Source organism: Echinops telfairi, unplaced genomic scaffold, assembly GCF_000313985.2.
Source record: "Echinops telfairi isolate 266 unplaced genomic scaffold, ASM31398v2 ScPeMD7_4048;HRSCAF=4782, whole genome shotgun sequence".
Classification (NCBI taxonomy): domain Eukaryota; kingdom Metazoa; phylum Chordata; class Mammalia; order Afrosoricida; family Tenrecidae; genus Echinops; species Echinops telfairi.
Window position 1 is genome coordinate 1,715,442 of NW_022107947.1, and position 14,602 is coordinate 1,730,043.

Consider the following 14,602-nt stretch of genomic DNA (forward strand, 5'->3'; position numbering starts at 1 on the left):
GTGCCGAGCAAATGTTTTGAGAATGATGAGGGCAATGAATGTACAAATGCGCTTTACACAATTGATATATGTATGGATTGTGTTAAGAGTTGTATGTGACCCTAATAAAACGATTAAAATAAAAAAAAGACCAAGAACTCAGGACCCTTCATTTACATGTACACATAACTATCAATTAGTAGGACTTCTGTAACTGTGGAATACTGAGGGACTGGGCGGAAATGTAAGCAGCCAAATTCTCGATGCTCATTATCACAGGGTTTGGAAAGCCAACTCAAGTGGGGGAAGGCTCCCACAGTTATGAGATAGAGATGACAATCGCCTCCACTATGTCCCCCATAAAAGATGTCTTCTTCTGCTCACTATGCACCCAGAGGCTATCTGTCTCAAAGAATGATGAGATTCCATTGCCCATCCCACCCAAAATGCAGCTAACTCCCTTCTGATGCTGATTGCTCCCCTGGAGGGAGCTCAGGGATATCCAAGGTTGAGCCACTGACTCATTCTAGTACCCGCCCACCCTATTACGTCCGTGCCTGCTGGATGTTTGCAAGCCCCAACTACACTGGAAAATGCATTCGCTGTCTGGATGCTGACATCAGGAAAGGTGAGCCCCTGTGGCCAACTCTTTCTGTCCCTCTTTTCCTGTCATTGTACCACCGCTCCTCGCGAACATTTGACCATGGAGCCAGTCCCCTCCTGTAACTATTAACAGGACAGAAGTGGTAGCTTTACAGGGAAGAGAATAAAGGAAGCACTCATGCATAAATGCCAAACACGTAAATCCTCTCTTTATAACTTCTGGAAACCAAAGTAAAATGGGAAATTTATCTGTAATTAAAGCTAGCTACTGCTCAAATAAGTAAAAATAAATAAAAGCACAAGGTAACAGAAATGTTCTTTTCATTTTCCAGAGAGGTATAATAAAAAATTGCAACAAGTTTATATCTGTGAAATAAACGAATTAAAAAAAATTTTTTTAAAGAAAAGAAACAAACTAATTTAGAGCAATTCAAAACACATGGCTTCAAATTCACTGACCACTACTTCTCCTCAAACTTTAATCTGAACCTAGTAGGACATGAAAATAGGTTTTGGCTTACAACTACTGGGTGAGTCTAAACCCCTGGAAGTCAAGAAATGAGCATCTCTAACCTAAACCATACTGCCCATGCATTTCCATGGTTGTGACCAGCTAGTGAGTGTTAAGGTAAGGAGAAGTGGCTGTTTGCACTCCGATAACTAAGAGAAAGGCAGGGCAAACAGCAATTTTTGAAGTACACCCCAGTTTTCAAGAATTTACTTTGCTCTTACCATTAACTTGCCAGATATTCACCATCTTTTCCAAAGCCCCAGCTAGATATTTGCCACTGATACTCCAAGAGACAGGTGAGAAACTTGGATCACTGGGAGACCCCAGGCTTTCCTCAGCATCTCCTTCCCTAGAATATAAAAGATACACATGCAATTCTAATCCCTACCACCCAAAAGTAAGCTAACTGCAACCCTTAAAATAAGGGTTCATTTAAACTAGAGAACCTAATAGCAAACCTAACTTGAAAAGCTTGGATCGTGGTAAGTATGTGACAAGCATACATTTGTCAATGTTTATCATAATGTATCATTCATCATTCAAGTATATTGACTCCTGTCTGCTTAATTTGCAGGAAGACCTCAGGAAAATATTTCTTACAGCTGACCATAAATCTATAAGGAATGATGACCAAAAGTAATATAATTGCTTTGATTCCTATACAGTTCTTAAAACCAAAGGAAAATTAGCCAGCTATAACTAGCTATCTAACTGGACATTTGCTAGCAAACCTTGACTTGACTCTAATACACACTGAATAATAATATAATTAGAAGTAATGTCCTAAACTGCGCATTACAGATATAGTAAGAATATTCTAAGAGAAATATGTGACACAAGCAAGATGAGGCATATCCCAGGGCCAGCGTAGGACTCACAATCTGTTGAACACACAGGTCTGTTGCAATGAGTACTGCTTCTTGGAGACATTCCACACTCGGATGGTACCGTCGTTGCCACTGGTGGCAAGGAGACCTTTTTTATTACACCAAACACATGTCATTACCTAGAAAAGTGGAAAGGACGCACCCAGCAAGATTTAAATATGTTTTTATTCTAGTGATGAAATCAGACTCCCATATTCTATCAAGTTGGGGGATAAAAGTATCTGTATTATGATGCAACATACTTGGACTCATTCAAACAACTCCCTCAAAACAAATAAACAAACAAACAAACAAACAAACAAACAAACTCATTGCCATTGAATTGATTGGGACTCTGATGTAGTGGATTATGTTCATGCTGCTCACTTCAACATCAGCAGTTCAAAACTACCAGCCACCCTCATGAAAAAAAGATGAGGCTTTCTAGTCCCATGAAGACTTAGCGTAGGAAATCTGCAGGGGTAGTTGCACCCTGTCCTGCCAAGTTTCTAGGATTAAGTCTAAAGGGCAGAGGGAGTGGGGGGATGGGTGGGGGACACACTTCACAAAGTTGGTGAAAAAAAGATAATGGTGTTTTCCTCACACTTTTGGAATTCTCTTTATATATTTATTTGAAGTGTAGTTTTAAAGTACCACGCTCAAACTCTTAGCTGAACACTGTTAAAATATTGACATGTTAAAGCAATATGCTAGAATACTGTAGTATTTTTTTTTGTTCTAAAAAGTAAATAAAAGAGGCTAAGAAGTGATTTTAATACCATTTAAGTAACGGAAGTTAGTCTTCATTTCCTACACTGCCCTCAGCACTGATCAGGGGCCCAAATGAAAACAACGAGGCTATTCTTTTGTTTTTTTTATCTTCCATCTCACTTTCTCATTTGCTTACTATTAGGTTAACCCAGCATACAGAGAGAGAAGTGGGAATTACCAGCAAACCACTAAAATTGGTAGTTTAGTCAGAGAGAGAGACAGCACCACTTCAGCAAACCATAAGATGAGGGACACATCTGGGTCAGAATACATACTCTGTTCTGATGAGCCTCCAACTTGATAAAGGAACATTTTCGGAGATCTCCGCCCATGTCAGCGAGTGTTTGTGGAGCAGTTTGGTTGTCTCGGTCATGAGCGGCTAGCGTGCGCACAAGCTGTTGAGCAGCCCATTGCCTATGCTGTGAGGACAGCCTCGAGGAGAGGCAGCAGGCTGCCAGGGCATTAGCCAGCTCCAGAGGGCCTACAGCAGAAGGATCATAGGAGGGATGGGCATACAATTGGGCAATTAAACCTGCTTAAACAAAACAATGAAACGATGCCCAGGTGAGAAGCTGGTGGTGGTAAACAAACCAAATGGGTTAACCCATATTTTCTACAATCACAATCATTCACTAAAGTATGTATCCAAGGCATAAAACATTCATTTCACATCAAATTCTAAAATAAATCTGATTCTTTGACAATGCACTTTTTATACACATCAACAATAGTCTTTGCTCTCAGTCAGTGGTTCTCAACCTTCCTAATGCCGCTGCCCTTTAATACAGTTCCTCATGTGGTTACCCCCCCAACCAAAAAGTTATTTTCGTTGCTACTTTATAACTGTAATTTTGCTACTGTTATGAATTGGGCGACCCCTGTGAAAGGGTCATTCGTCCCCAAAGGGGTTGTAACCCACAGGTTGAGAACCACTGCTCTAAGTACACCGTTCACCATAAAGGCAGCAGCCACCATTTTAAGGCAAGACAGGCTGCAAGACCCTTAAGAACACAAGTTTGGCTTTTGCTGCTGAAAAGTGATTTTGAGACATGACAAAATAATAATAATTTTTAAGTTATCCAGGGTTCATGAGGGAGGGGGGGAATAAAGGGAAAAAAATGAGGACCTGATACCAAGCATTTAAGTGAAGAGCAAATATTTTGAGGATGAGGGCAATGAATGTACAAATGTGCTTGACACAATTGATGTATGTATGGATTGTGATGAGAGTTGTATGAGCCAATAAAATTATTATTTTTTAATTGTGGGGGCGGGGGCGGGGGCGGGAAGTGAGTTGGGGCTTTTAGATCCATCAATCCAGGTCCTTGTCTGGCTCCTAAGATCACTGTAGGTGAAATGACCCTGATGGAGAAGGGTCGGCAGCAGTGATTAAGCAGCCCCTTCAAAGTGCTTTCATTTTAAGACAATGAAAAAAATAACACTCTACCTAAGTTTTATTAAGAAAAATTATGAAATATTCAGGATGAATATCTGATGTTTCAAGCCATAATCTGTAATGAGACTAACTTAGCACATTTTCTAGTATTTGTTTCCACGCACACAGAAAATGTAGACATGTACTTCTTTTATGATTTAAACATATATGATCTAAACATGCTATGCAGTTCATCAGATACAGCAATGAAAAAACATCCATTTAAAAAAATATGCATCAAGTTAATTAAAATCATATGAAACTGACCTTTCTTTTCAACTTCTGCCTTATCGTAGTTAGGTCTCAGTTTGGCCCCTTTGTCAGCTAGTAATGCCACAAGGGCCTGAGTTACGACAAAGTTGGGGGAGGTCACAAGCTTATTTTCTTCAGCAATTCCTCGAAGAAAGCTGGGTAGAAACTTTCGTTGAATTGGATCATCAACCGTGGTTAGATTTACACCTGTTGCAGCAGAAATCAAGTTCTGAAGAGGCAATTGAACAAAAAGGTTTACTTTTTTTACGCATAATTTTGCAACAAAAAGATGATTTCAGTTCAAGACGCTCTTTGAGAATCAGCCGAAAATAAGCAAGGCCTCAGAAAAGGCACCCAGTGGGCTTACCTGTGTACACAACTGCACAAGCAGTTTTGCGGCACTCGGGGTGTTAGATGCCAGGCAGCCCACTGCCGTGCTCAGATAGGCCAAGCAAGAGATGGGCTTGTTGGTCTTGCTGTGCCCGCCTCGGGAGCGTTCTGAGGTGCTCACCATGGCAGAGGGGCTGGTGGAGAGGCCAGCTCTCCCCGCTGCAGCCAGGCACATTAATCGCACCAGTGTTCGGATGTCTGTTAGCCCCAGAGACTCAAGACCAGCAGCCAGGCTGCAACTGGAGCCACTGTTGGGAAAGGAAAGCACTTTAGAGGAGGAAGGAAATGGACTTCTAAGGAGAACACTTGGATCCTGACATACCACCCAAAGTGAAACCCACCAGGATAAAAATCACAACATGCCCTATAAAAAAATGCCAAAAAGATTACGCAAACTGGAAGCTGCTTCCAAAACCTTTTTCACTATTAGAAATAGCTGTACTTGAAGCATAGCTGAGTTACCAACGTACAATATACAGAAAGGTTCATCTACCATGAATTTTTCACAAACTAGAAATCTGTGTAATCACCCTCAGATCAAGAACCAGAACATGACCAGCTCCCCGGAAGTCCACCAAGGGACCCCCCTTCTCAGTCACTATGCCTCCCAAAGTAAACACTCTCTTCATCTCCAGCCACGAATTCGTTTTGCCTGCCTTTGAACTTTGTATTTTTTGTTACTGGTTTCTTTCCCTCCTCATTATGTTTGTAAGTCATTCATGTTTCTGCATCATGTTATGGTTGTTGTCCAGTTGGCTCCTGACTCATGGAAATCTTATACACGACAGAATGAGACACTGCTTGAACCCATGGCCAGTTGTAGATTGAACGACTGTCAGCCACGTGTTCACTGGCTGATTTTCAGACTGGCAGGCCTTTCTTCCAAGTGCCTTTGCTTGGCTTGGAGGCTTTGCTGAAACCTGTTCAGAATGTTGGCAATATACACTGCACCACTGACAGCAAATTTGTAACTGCTTATAAGGTGCATGGGCTGGGAATTGGACCTAGGACTCCCAGATGGAAGGTGAGATTCGACCACTGAAACATCAATGCCACAGTTACATTGTAACTATTCATTTCAAAAGCTATTCATTTTCATTGATGCAAAAATGAAATTTACTACAGTTTGGTCAAACATTCAACAGCTAAAAATTGGGTGATTTCCAGTTTGAGATTATAATGAAGAATTCTGCCATTCATACTCTGATGTATGCTTTTCGGCACATATATGTAAGCATTTTCTGTTGAATGTAAGCCCAGAGTGAATTTCTGGATCACAGTGTATTTGTCGTTCAGCTTCAGTTGTTGCAATCAAACCGTTTTCCAAAGTAATTGTCCCAATTAATTTTCTTACTAGCAGCATCTCAGTTGTTCTATGTTTGATGGTCTTTCTTTTTATTTCTTTCTGTCTTTTAAATTTTAACCATCTGGTAGATGTTTAGTCGTTTTTTGCTATGGTTTTGAATTTCATTTTTCCGAAGACTAATGTGGTTGATCACTTTGCCCATTTTCTGTTTCCCTTGGGTCATCTTTTTCTGACTGACTGATGTGGGTGCTATGCATACCCTGTTGGTTATCCACACTGTTAACATAGTCCACCCTAGCTTTCCCTTTTCTTCCTTCCTCCACTTTTCTTCATGGTGACTCTGGGTGAACAAAAATTGTTTAATCTAGTCTATAAATTTTTTATAACTTAAAAAATCTCTGTCCATCCCAAAGTCATGAGTATATTCTTCTACTTGATTGACATTTTCACATGTGAGTCTAGAGTGCACCTGAAATTATTTGTTTTATATGGTTTATGGTGGGGGGAGGGGCGGCGGTGAGTTAAAAAGGTTCACAGAAAATTCCATTATCCTATGAACTTTTTGAAAGCCCTTCATATAATATGAAGTTGGGAGCAAAATTCTCTTTTTCGCCACTCCCATATAGACAGTCATCTGACCCAGTGCCAGTTCCTGAAGGCTGCCCAACCCCACTGCTCTGTTAACTGCTATCAAAAGGCAAGTGTCTGCATACGCGTGGGCCAGTTTCTGGACTATTTGTTCTATCTGTCTATCTAAAGTTTATTCTGATTCTTTTCCTGTAGACTCTTCCTGCCATGACTGATTTGGCATTAAATACCACAGCTTAGTCATTTCTGAAATACGGTGTGCTTTAAGTAATCTTGGTTCCCTTATGATTTTTACATCACACGTTACAGACATGACAAAGACCCTGTAACAGAATTTGTAGGCTGATTCAGCTAGATAGCTGGTTAAGTAAGGCTACAGGAAAACTTAAGCTTTTTTGTCTAAATGGATCAATAGCCTTAGTTTCCTATTTCATATCACAAAATTAAACATAAGCAGTTTACTCAGTTATTTTAATGACATTATTCTCTACCTAGAAAGAAACAAGCATGAGAGGGCTTTAAAAGTTATGGGAAAATTCCATTATTTTTCCCAGGGACTATTTCCTCACAGACTTTATGCAGCCCTTCTCCTATTAACTGAATGAATGACAGGGATGACAATGTCGAACATCATATAGATAGTATATTTTCAACATTTCTGAAAATCCTATCTTGTCCTTCTAAAGGCTACACACTACCAGACTTATAGATACTACACACCAGAAGCTGACTCAGCGTCATTTGGCAATCTTACCTGACTGAGAGGAGAGACAGTGCTCTCATGACCATGGTTCTGGCCAGTAGCACTTGAGCAGCCGCAGTCACCCTCCTTAAAGCAACTACTCGGTCATGAGGGCTTGCGAGCGCAGCTGCCTGTTCACCCAGAGTTATCCTCCCAGAGGAGTTCTTCTCTACAGAGCCCTGGCAACCTGCAAAGTAGAAAGACTTTGTTTAGTATTCAGTAAACCACACTACTGGAGAACTTCTCCATTTTACCAAGGCTCAGTGCTGTAAAGACATATTGCTCACAATAATACAATGCAGGATGCAAACCCACTGCAAATCAGAGGGTCTGTCCAATGTGTTCTGCTCATCTGAGAGTTTGATACACAGAAAACTTCTTGAAATGGTTATTTCTAAGTCAGTCATCTATATCAGGTAGTCTCCAATTTATGATGAGTTCTGTGGCAAGGACGCTGTTGTGAGTAATCACTAGCACAAGTTAAGATACCTCATTTTAAAAAGTTTTCATTATGACTGCTATGCATTATCAGGAGCTTTATAAACCCAAACTTTGTCTTAAAGGGTTTAAAACATCATCCACAACTTACAGGTTTATTCTAACATTGTATGGTAGTACATATTACTTATGAAAAGATTTTTAAAATAAACTGATGGTCATAAGTGTGGTATGGCATAACTAGAATACATCCTAAGTTGGGGACTACCTATAAATTTTCTTTTAAATAATTAATCTTGCTCATTAATTATTTCTAATTAATGAATATTAAGAAATACAAAATGGAGCCCTGGCAGCATAGTGAGTTACAAGTTGGGCTGCTAACCACAAGGTCAGTAGTTTGAACCCACCAAGATGAGGCTTTCTATTCCTGCAAAGAATTTCTGTTTCAGAAACCCAGAGGAGCAGTTCTGCTCTGTCCCACAGGGTCACTATGAGTCAGCATCATCTCGATGGCAGTGAGTTATGAAATACAGAAATTAAAATAACATTTAAAGTATGCTTCTGAATACGAAAGCAGATATACATCATGCTTTTGATATATATTCTGCCTCAATTCTTTATCTTGCATCCCAGTGACAGAAAGGTACCATACGCTCTCATCCAAATAAAAAAGAGTACAGAACAGTTCTTAGTAATTCTAGAATTTTCTTGACACAAAGCTAAATAAAGCAAAAATTTTACTCACACTGATACATTTTAAATTGTTACAATATATGAGGACCTAATGTCGGGGGTTTAAGTGGAGAGAAAATGTTTTAAGAATGATGTACAAATGCGCTTTACACAATTGATGTGTGTATGGATTGCGATAACAGTTGTATGAGCCCCTAATAGAATGTTTAAAAAAAATTGTTACAATATTTTTATTTTTTAAAAATCCAAACTTAAGCAAACTTGAGAGAAACTATCAAAATAGATGCAAATCCACATCATCAGCATTTGAGTTTACCTATTTGCATCAGAGTCTCTTCCATACTGTTTGTGGCTGTGACCATGGCTACTGATGCGCCCAGAGGATCACTATCAGGGAACTGAACTGGTTCTGGTACAATGCGCCGGTCGTTTAAACCAAGCGGCCCAGCAAGCAGTTCAAATTCTTCTTCACCTGTTAGCTTTTCATCTTCATCAACATCCAACATGTCCCAATCTTCTAGAATTAAAAAAACAAACAAACATGGCATATGAATATAAATACAACATACCTTTACTGGTAATGGTTGGTTATTGTGAGACCTAAGATACACAGACTACAGTATCTACAAAAATGAGCTACAACACCATCTCCTGGTGGTCTAAGGAAACTGCAGACCTGAGGCATAGCAAGATTAAGGTAAAAGTCAGCTGGCGCAGGCAAATCTATTCAAAGTAATGGCAAACTTCACAGCTGGTAATGGCGGCTTCAACTAACAATACTAGATGTGTCAATATCACTAGGAAATGAGCTTCCTCGTGTAAATGAATGCTCCAGATAAACTGATTTTTATATTAATGTTTTATTTTATTTTTTTACTTTCTTCACTTAATAAAAATTCAAAATGTACTTTCCCTACTTTGAAGAAAAAAAAAATCTGCCAAACAGAAACTTACACTCTGTAGTAATGCTAGTGTTTAAACCTATGAACTTTTCCTTTGACTTCAAACCAGGGGTGCTGCTATATCTTAAACTACCTTAAGCTTGAATGTGGTAATGATAGAGGGAGTTTAATTAATGCGCGCGCACACACACACACACACACACACACACACACACACACACGAAGGTAAATTTTAGGACATGTTAAGCAGAGGTACATATTAAAAAATACATGTAAAATAAAGAAGCTCTCAAAACAACAACTACCTTCATACACACTGTCCTGCTTGCCAATCAGATCTGGAGCTTGTCCCTTGTACCTACACAAAACATGAAGAACATTGTATTTTTATATAAAATAGTACCAAAAATGCAAATTAAGTCATTCAAGTATTTCAAAAGGTCATTAATAAAGCAACACAAAATCTGAAAGTTTGTTTAATGCTATAGACTCGTTTAATACAAATTGCTGGTATACAGACACAAACATAGTTACAAAATCAATTGACTACTTTGCCAAAATATTGGGGATTTTTATGGGTTACCTGCAACTCTTTTAATAAAAATCAAACTTAGGAATCCTTAAAGAATTTATAGCCAGTAGAGGGGGGGGGGGGGACCAATTACAAGGATCTACATATAACCTCCTCCCTGGCGGATGTACAACAGAAAAGTGGGTAAAGGGAGACGTCGGACAGTGTAAGATATGACAAAATAATAATTTACACATTATCAAGGGTTCATGTATCAAGGGTTCATGAGGGAGGGCGGGAGCAGGGAGGGAGGGGGAAAAATGAGGAGCTGATGCCAGGGGCTTACATGGAGAGCAAATGTTTGAAGAATGATGAGGGTAATGAATGTACAAATGTGCTTTATACAATTGATGTTATGTATGAATTGTGATGAGTTGTAGAGCCCCCAATAAAATGATTAAAAAAAAAAGTTTATAGCCATATTACCCTGAAGGTGCTCAATCTCATCAGAAAGCCTTAAAGCTTGTAATAGTTATTAGGGCAAAACAACCTGTTCGCTAGAAACTACTATTCAATGATGTGAAGTGATATGTTTCATAAAAGCTTATTAAACAAAAAAAAAAAATCTGTTTTCCATGAAGAAAAAAGGTCTTAAGATAGCAGCAATCTGGTTAAGAAGAGCCATGAATTGATCACAGCTTCTGAAGGCTCTGATCAAAACTTGCCACCAAGACAAAGTTCAACCCAATCCAACCCTAGTAGATGATCCATGTTCACAGCCCTCACTCTCCCTGGACTCTCGAGAGATTCTGATAGGCTACAGGAATTCCTCAATCCTTTTCATACTTCCTGTTCCCAATTCTGATGGGACTTTTGGGAAAATCAAAAGTAATTTGTCACAAAAGGAAAGCTAGGGTCTCATGCCTTAAAAGATAAGATACTCTATACACTTCATTAATAGTGTCTGGAAATCTATATGCTTTCCAGTTACCTTTCAGAACTTGTTGCCTTGGATTTGGTCTTCAGGGCTAAGTACTTCTCCCTGCAGCTGCCACAGAGCAGGTAGTATGGATTCCCACTCCCACATTCACCACCGAACCAGCCATCCACATAGGAGCCATTGCTGCGATAACCTTGCCGGTTTGCACTTCGTCCGCAACCTGGGTGATTTCTCTTCATGTGCTGATTGAAGCTGACAACACTGCATTCACACAGCTCACACACCACCACTTCTTCCCTGTCTTCAGACTCACAAACATGCTGCACAAAATGATTTCATATCAAATTATTACAGTCAAGTTAATATAAAATTAAGAAGAGGTAAACAGAACATGACATTATTTTGTTTGATTATAATGGAATATTTTCAAAATGTTCATGAATGGGACATAGCAAATTTTTATCAAATCAGAATTCAAATCACACAATCTGACTATGTTCTTTGTCCTCCCTATTGACAATAACTGTAACCAATTACCTTACTAAGAAAAGTATTAATACAAATGGCAACCTGACTTCCCTCATAAAGATTTTCTTAAATCCTCTAGTGAAAAGAGAGCAAAAAGCACAAGGCTAGAGGCTGACTGCAGGACAGATCCTCACTTGCTCATATGTGCGCGCAAACTGAAGAAAAGGAAACCAACAACAACAAAGAACATGAAAACAAGTCCATGAAAGTCAGAGTACAACCTGAAGGACATTCCACCTGGATTTAGACACCATCTCAAGATCAGATCTGATGCATTTAGCCACTAATGACTGAACATCAGATGAATTGTGGGAGGACATCATACATAAAGAAATAAAAAATCATTTAAAAGAAAGGGACATCTAAGGAAAGACTAAGAAGAGACCATAAAATGCGCTCTTTAGCATACAGATTAGCTAAAGTGACGGCCACAAATGAGAAGAAAAAAATGAAAAGAACATTTCAAAGGGCATCTAAAAAAGATGAAGTATTGTAATGAAATATATAAAGACCTGGAGTTAGAAAACCAAGAGTAGAGTATACTTGGCATTTTTCAAGAAGAAAGAATTGAAGAAAAAAATTCAAGGCTTGAGTTTACAATACTGAAGGATTCTATGGGAAAAATAAGGAACAAAACATGAAGCATCCAGAGAAGATGCAAGGGATAAAGAATCACTGTGTCAAAAGAACTGGTCTACATTCAACCATCTCAGAAGGACATCAAGGTAGTATATCAAGAACTGCTGATACTGAAGGAAGACGTGCAAGCAGCACTGAAGACAATGAAGAAAAACAAGGCTCTGGAAATTAATGGAATACCAACTAAAAGTCTTTCATCCATGCCAACAAATCTGGAAGAGAGCTACTTGCTAACTGACAGGAAGAGATCCATATTTGTGCCCACTCCAGAGAAAAATAACCCAATAGAACGTGAAAATTATCAAACAACGTCACTAAATATCACTTGCAAGTGAAATTTTGCTGAAAATAATTTTAAAAGATCACAGTTGTACATCATCAGAGAACTACTGGAAATTCAAGCCAGATTCAGAAGAGGTTACGTAATGCAGAATATCATTATTGATGTCAGAATAACCTTAGCTGAAAGCAGAGAACGCCAGAAAGACCGTGCTTTATTGACTATACAAAGGCATTTGACTGAGTGAATCATAACAAATTGTGAATAATATAGCAAAGAATGGGAATTTCAGAATACTTAATTGTGCTTGTGTGCAACTTGGTTGTAGAACCAACCAGGGGATGTAAGAGATTATCGTATGGTTAAGATCAGGTAAGATGTGTCAGGTTTGTAACCTTTTCTTCTACTAATTTAATCTGGAAATTCAATTTTCCCTGTATGCTGGGCAAATAATTTGAGGAACTGGACTATATGAAGAAGAACAAGGTATTAGGATTGGAAGAAGAATTAATGACCTGCAATGTGCAGATAACATAACCTGGCTTGATGGAAGCAAAGAGAACTTGAATCACTTACTGATAAAGATCACAGACTACAATCTTCAGTCTGGATTAAACTTCAACACAAAGTAAACAAAAATCCTGACAATTGAACCAATAAGTAACATCATAAATAGAGCAAAGACTGACGTTGTCAAAGAATCCAATTTACTACATACCCAATGCCCATGTCAGCAGCAGTCAAGAAATAAAATGGCATACTGCATTGGGTAAAGAGTGGTAAGAAGCAAAGAAATCACTTTGAGGACTAAGATGTACCTGATCTATGCCCTGGTATTTTCAATCACCTCATATGCACTCGGAAGCTGGATAAGGAAGCACAAAAGAGATGACACATCTGGATGACAGCATTGGTGAAGCACACTGAATACAACAGGACCGTCAGCATAACAAACAAACCTGTGTTGGAAGAAGTACAGTTAGAGTGTTCTGTGGAAGCAAGGCGGGCAAGCCCTCATTCATGTACTTGGGACATATTAGGAGTAAGATCAATCTCTAGAGAAGAGCATCGTGCCGGGGAAAGCACAGGGTCAACGGGAAAGAAGGCCTGACACGGCGGAGGATGCCGCGGTGGACTCAGCTCAGCAGTGACTGTGAAGATGACGCAGGACCACACACCGAGTCAAACCAACGGTCACAACTAGTCAAATGAACTCTATGTGGGCATGAGTTCCTGGAAATGAGGCATTAAAGTGACTCACTGGAACCTAAGAGGGAGAAGAGCATGCCTTCAGATGGTAATGTGGGCAAAGCAGTCACGTTATATAAGCAGCAGAGTCCATAGGGATGCCTATTTTGTACTCTAGCTCTGACATCAGAATCAAATAGTACCACAATACAGCTCTATTCAATTAAGTGTGGGGCGAGAAATAATAAAATCACAAAGAGGTGCACCAATAGAAACCTTTTCCTGTTTGTAAGTATCAAAGGAACCGCACACATTAAATCTCCTAACTTCAAGATGAGATGCAAGATTTTTAGAGCGTTAGAACTCAAGCAAGGCTGGTCCGTAAGCTGTATGAAGGCAGGGAAAAGTCAGAGCAGCCCCCGCTGCAGTCACACACACCCAGGTAGGCCAATCCAGTACCTCTGGGATCCACATTCCCAGAATATCATTGTCACTGCTCAAGTCCTGTCCAAACATGGCTTCCATCGCTTCATCATCAAGGTCAATTTCCAATTCTTCGTCTAAATTAAAGTCATACAACGCTCCTGGGTCTTGCTGCAACGATATTCCTTCTCTCCGACTTTGATTCCTGTGGGCCTGCACAGAGCGGTATAACCCCGCTCAGAACAAAAGGCAAAATGCATTTTATTTGCACACACACAGTAAGTCTGAGTATGTTATCAATTTTTTTTTAACAGTCACACATGTGGTTTCTCTTAGCTGACATATTGGGTCCTAGACCACACACATCACATTGTGCCTCTGACATGGGCTTCTTTATCTGTAAAATACTAAGAATGCTCCTATCATACCTGAGTGTTGGTGAGTTCAAGTAAGAAAATCGATATAAGATACTTCACAATGGTTGGTATATAAAACAATACTCAATAGTTATTATTCTTTTGGGTTTATGCTCTAAAAATCAGCCCCTTTTCATTATATGGCATGTCCTGTATTTTTCAAGACAATCTCAATTTCTCTCTCAATATAACTTATTA

At 39.3% G+C, this 14,602-nt stretch overlaps 1 protein-coding gene across 1 annotated transcript in view; it reads right to left on the reverse strand.

Annotated features, from left to right (window-relative positions):
- HERC1 (HECT and RLD domain containing E3 ubiquitin protein ligase family member 1) overlaps window positions 1-14,602 on the reverse strand; it is a 177,455-nt gene that overhangs the window by 45,364 nt on the left and 117,489 nt on the right. The window contains exons 44-53 of the mRNA XM_045294958.1: window positions 14,025-14,224; window positions 10,982-11,250; window positions 9,785-9,837; window positions 8,894-9,094; window positions 7,456-7,630; window positions 4,785-5,055; window positions 4,433-4,646; window positions 3,006-3,211; window positions 1,972-2,099; window positions 1,315-1,442 (exon numbers count right to left, since the gene is read on the reverse strand). Of these exons, the coding sequence (XP_045150893.1) occupies window positions 1,315-1,442; window positions 1,972-2,099; window positions 3,006-3,211; window positions 4,433-4,646; window positions 4,785-5,055; window positions 7,456-7,630; window positions 8,894-9,094; window positions 9,785-9,837; window positions 10,982-11,250; window positions 14,025-14,224 (1,845 nt within the window). The remainder of the gene's footprint in view (window positions 1-1,314; window positions 1,443-1,971; window positions 2,100-3,005; window positions 3,212-4,432; window positions 4,647-4,784; window positions 5,056-7,455; window positions 7,631-8,893; window positions 9,095-9,784; window positions 9,838-10,981; window positions 11,251-14,024; window positions 14,225-14,602) is intronic.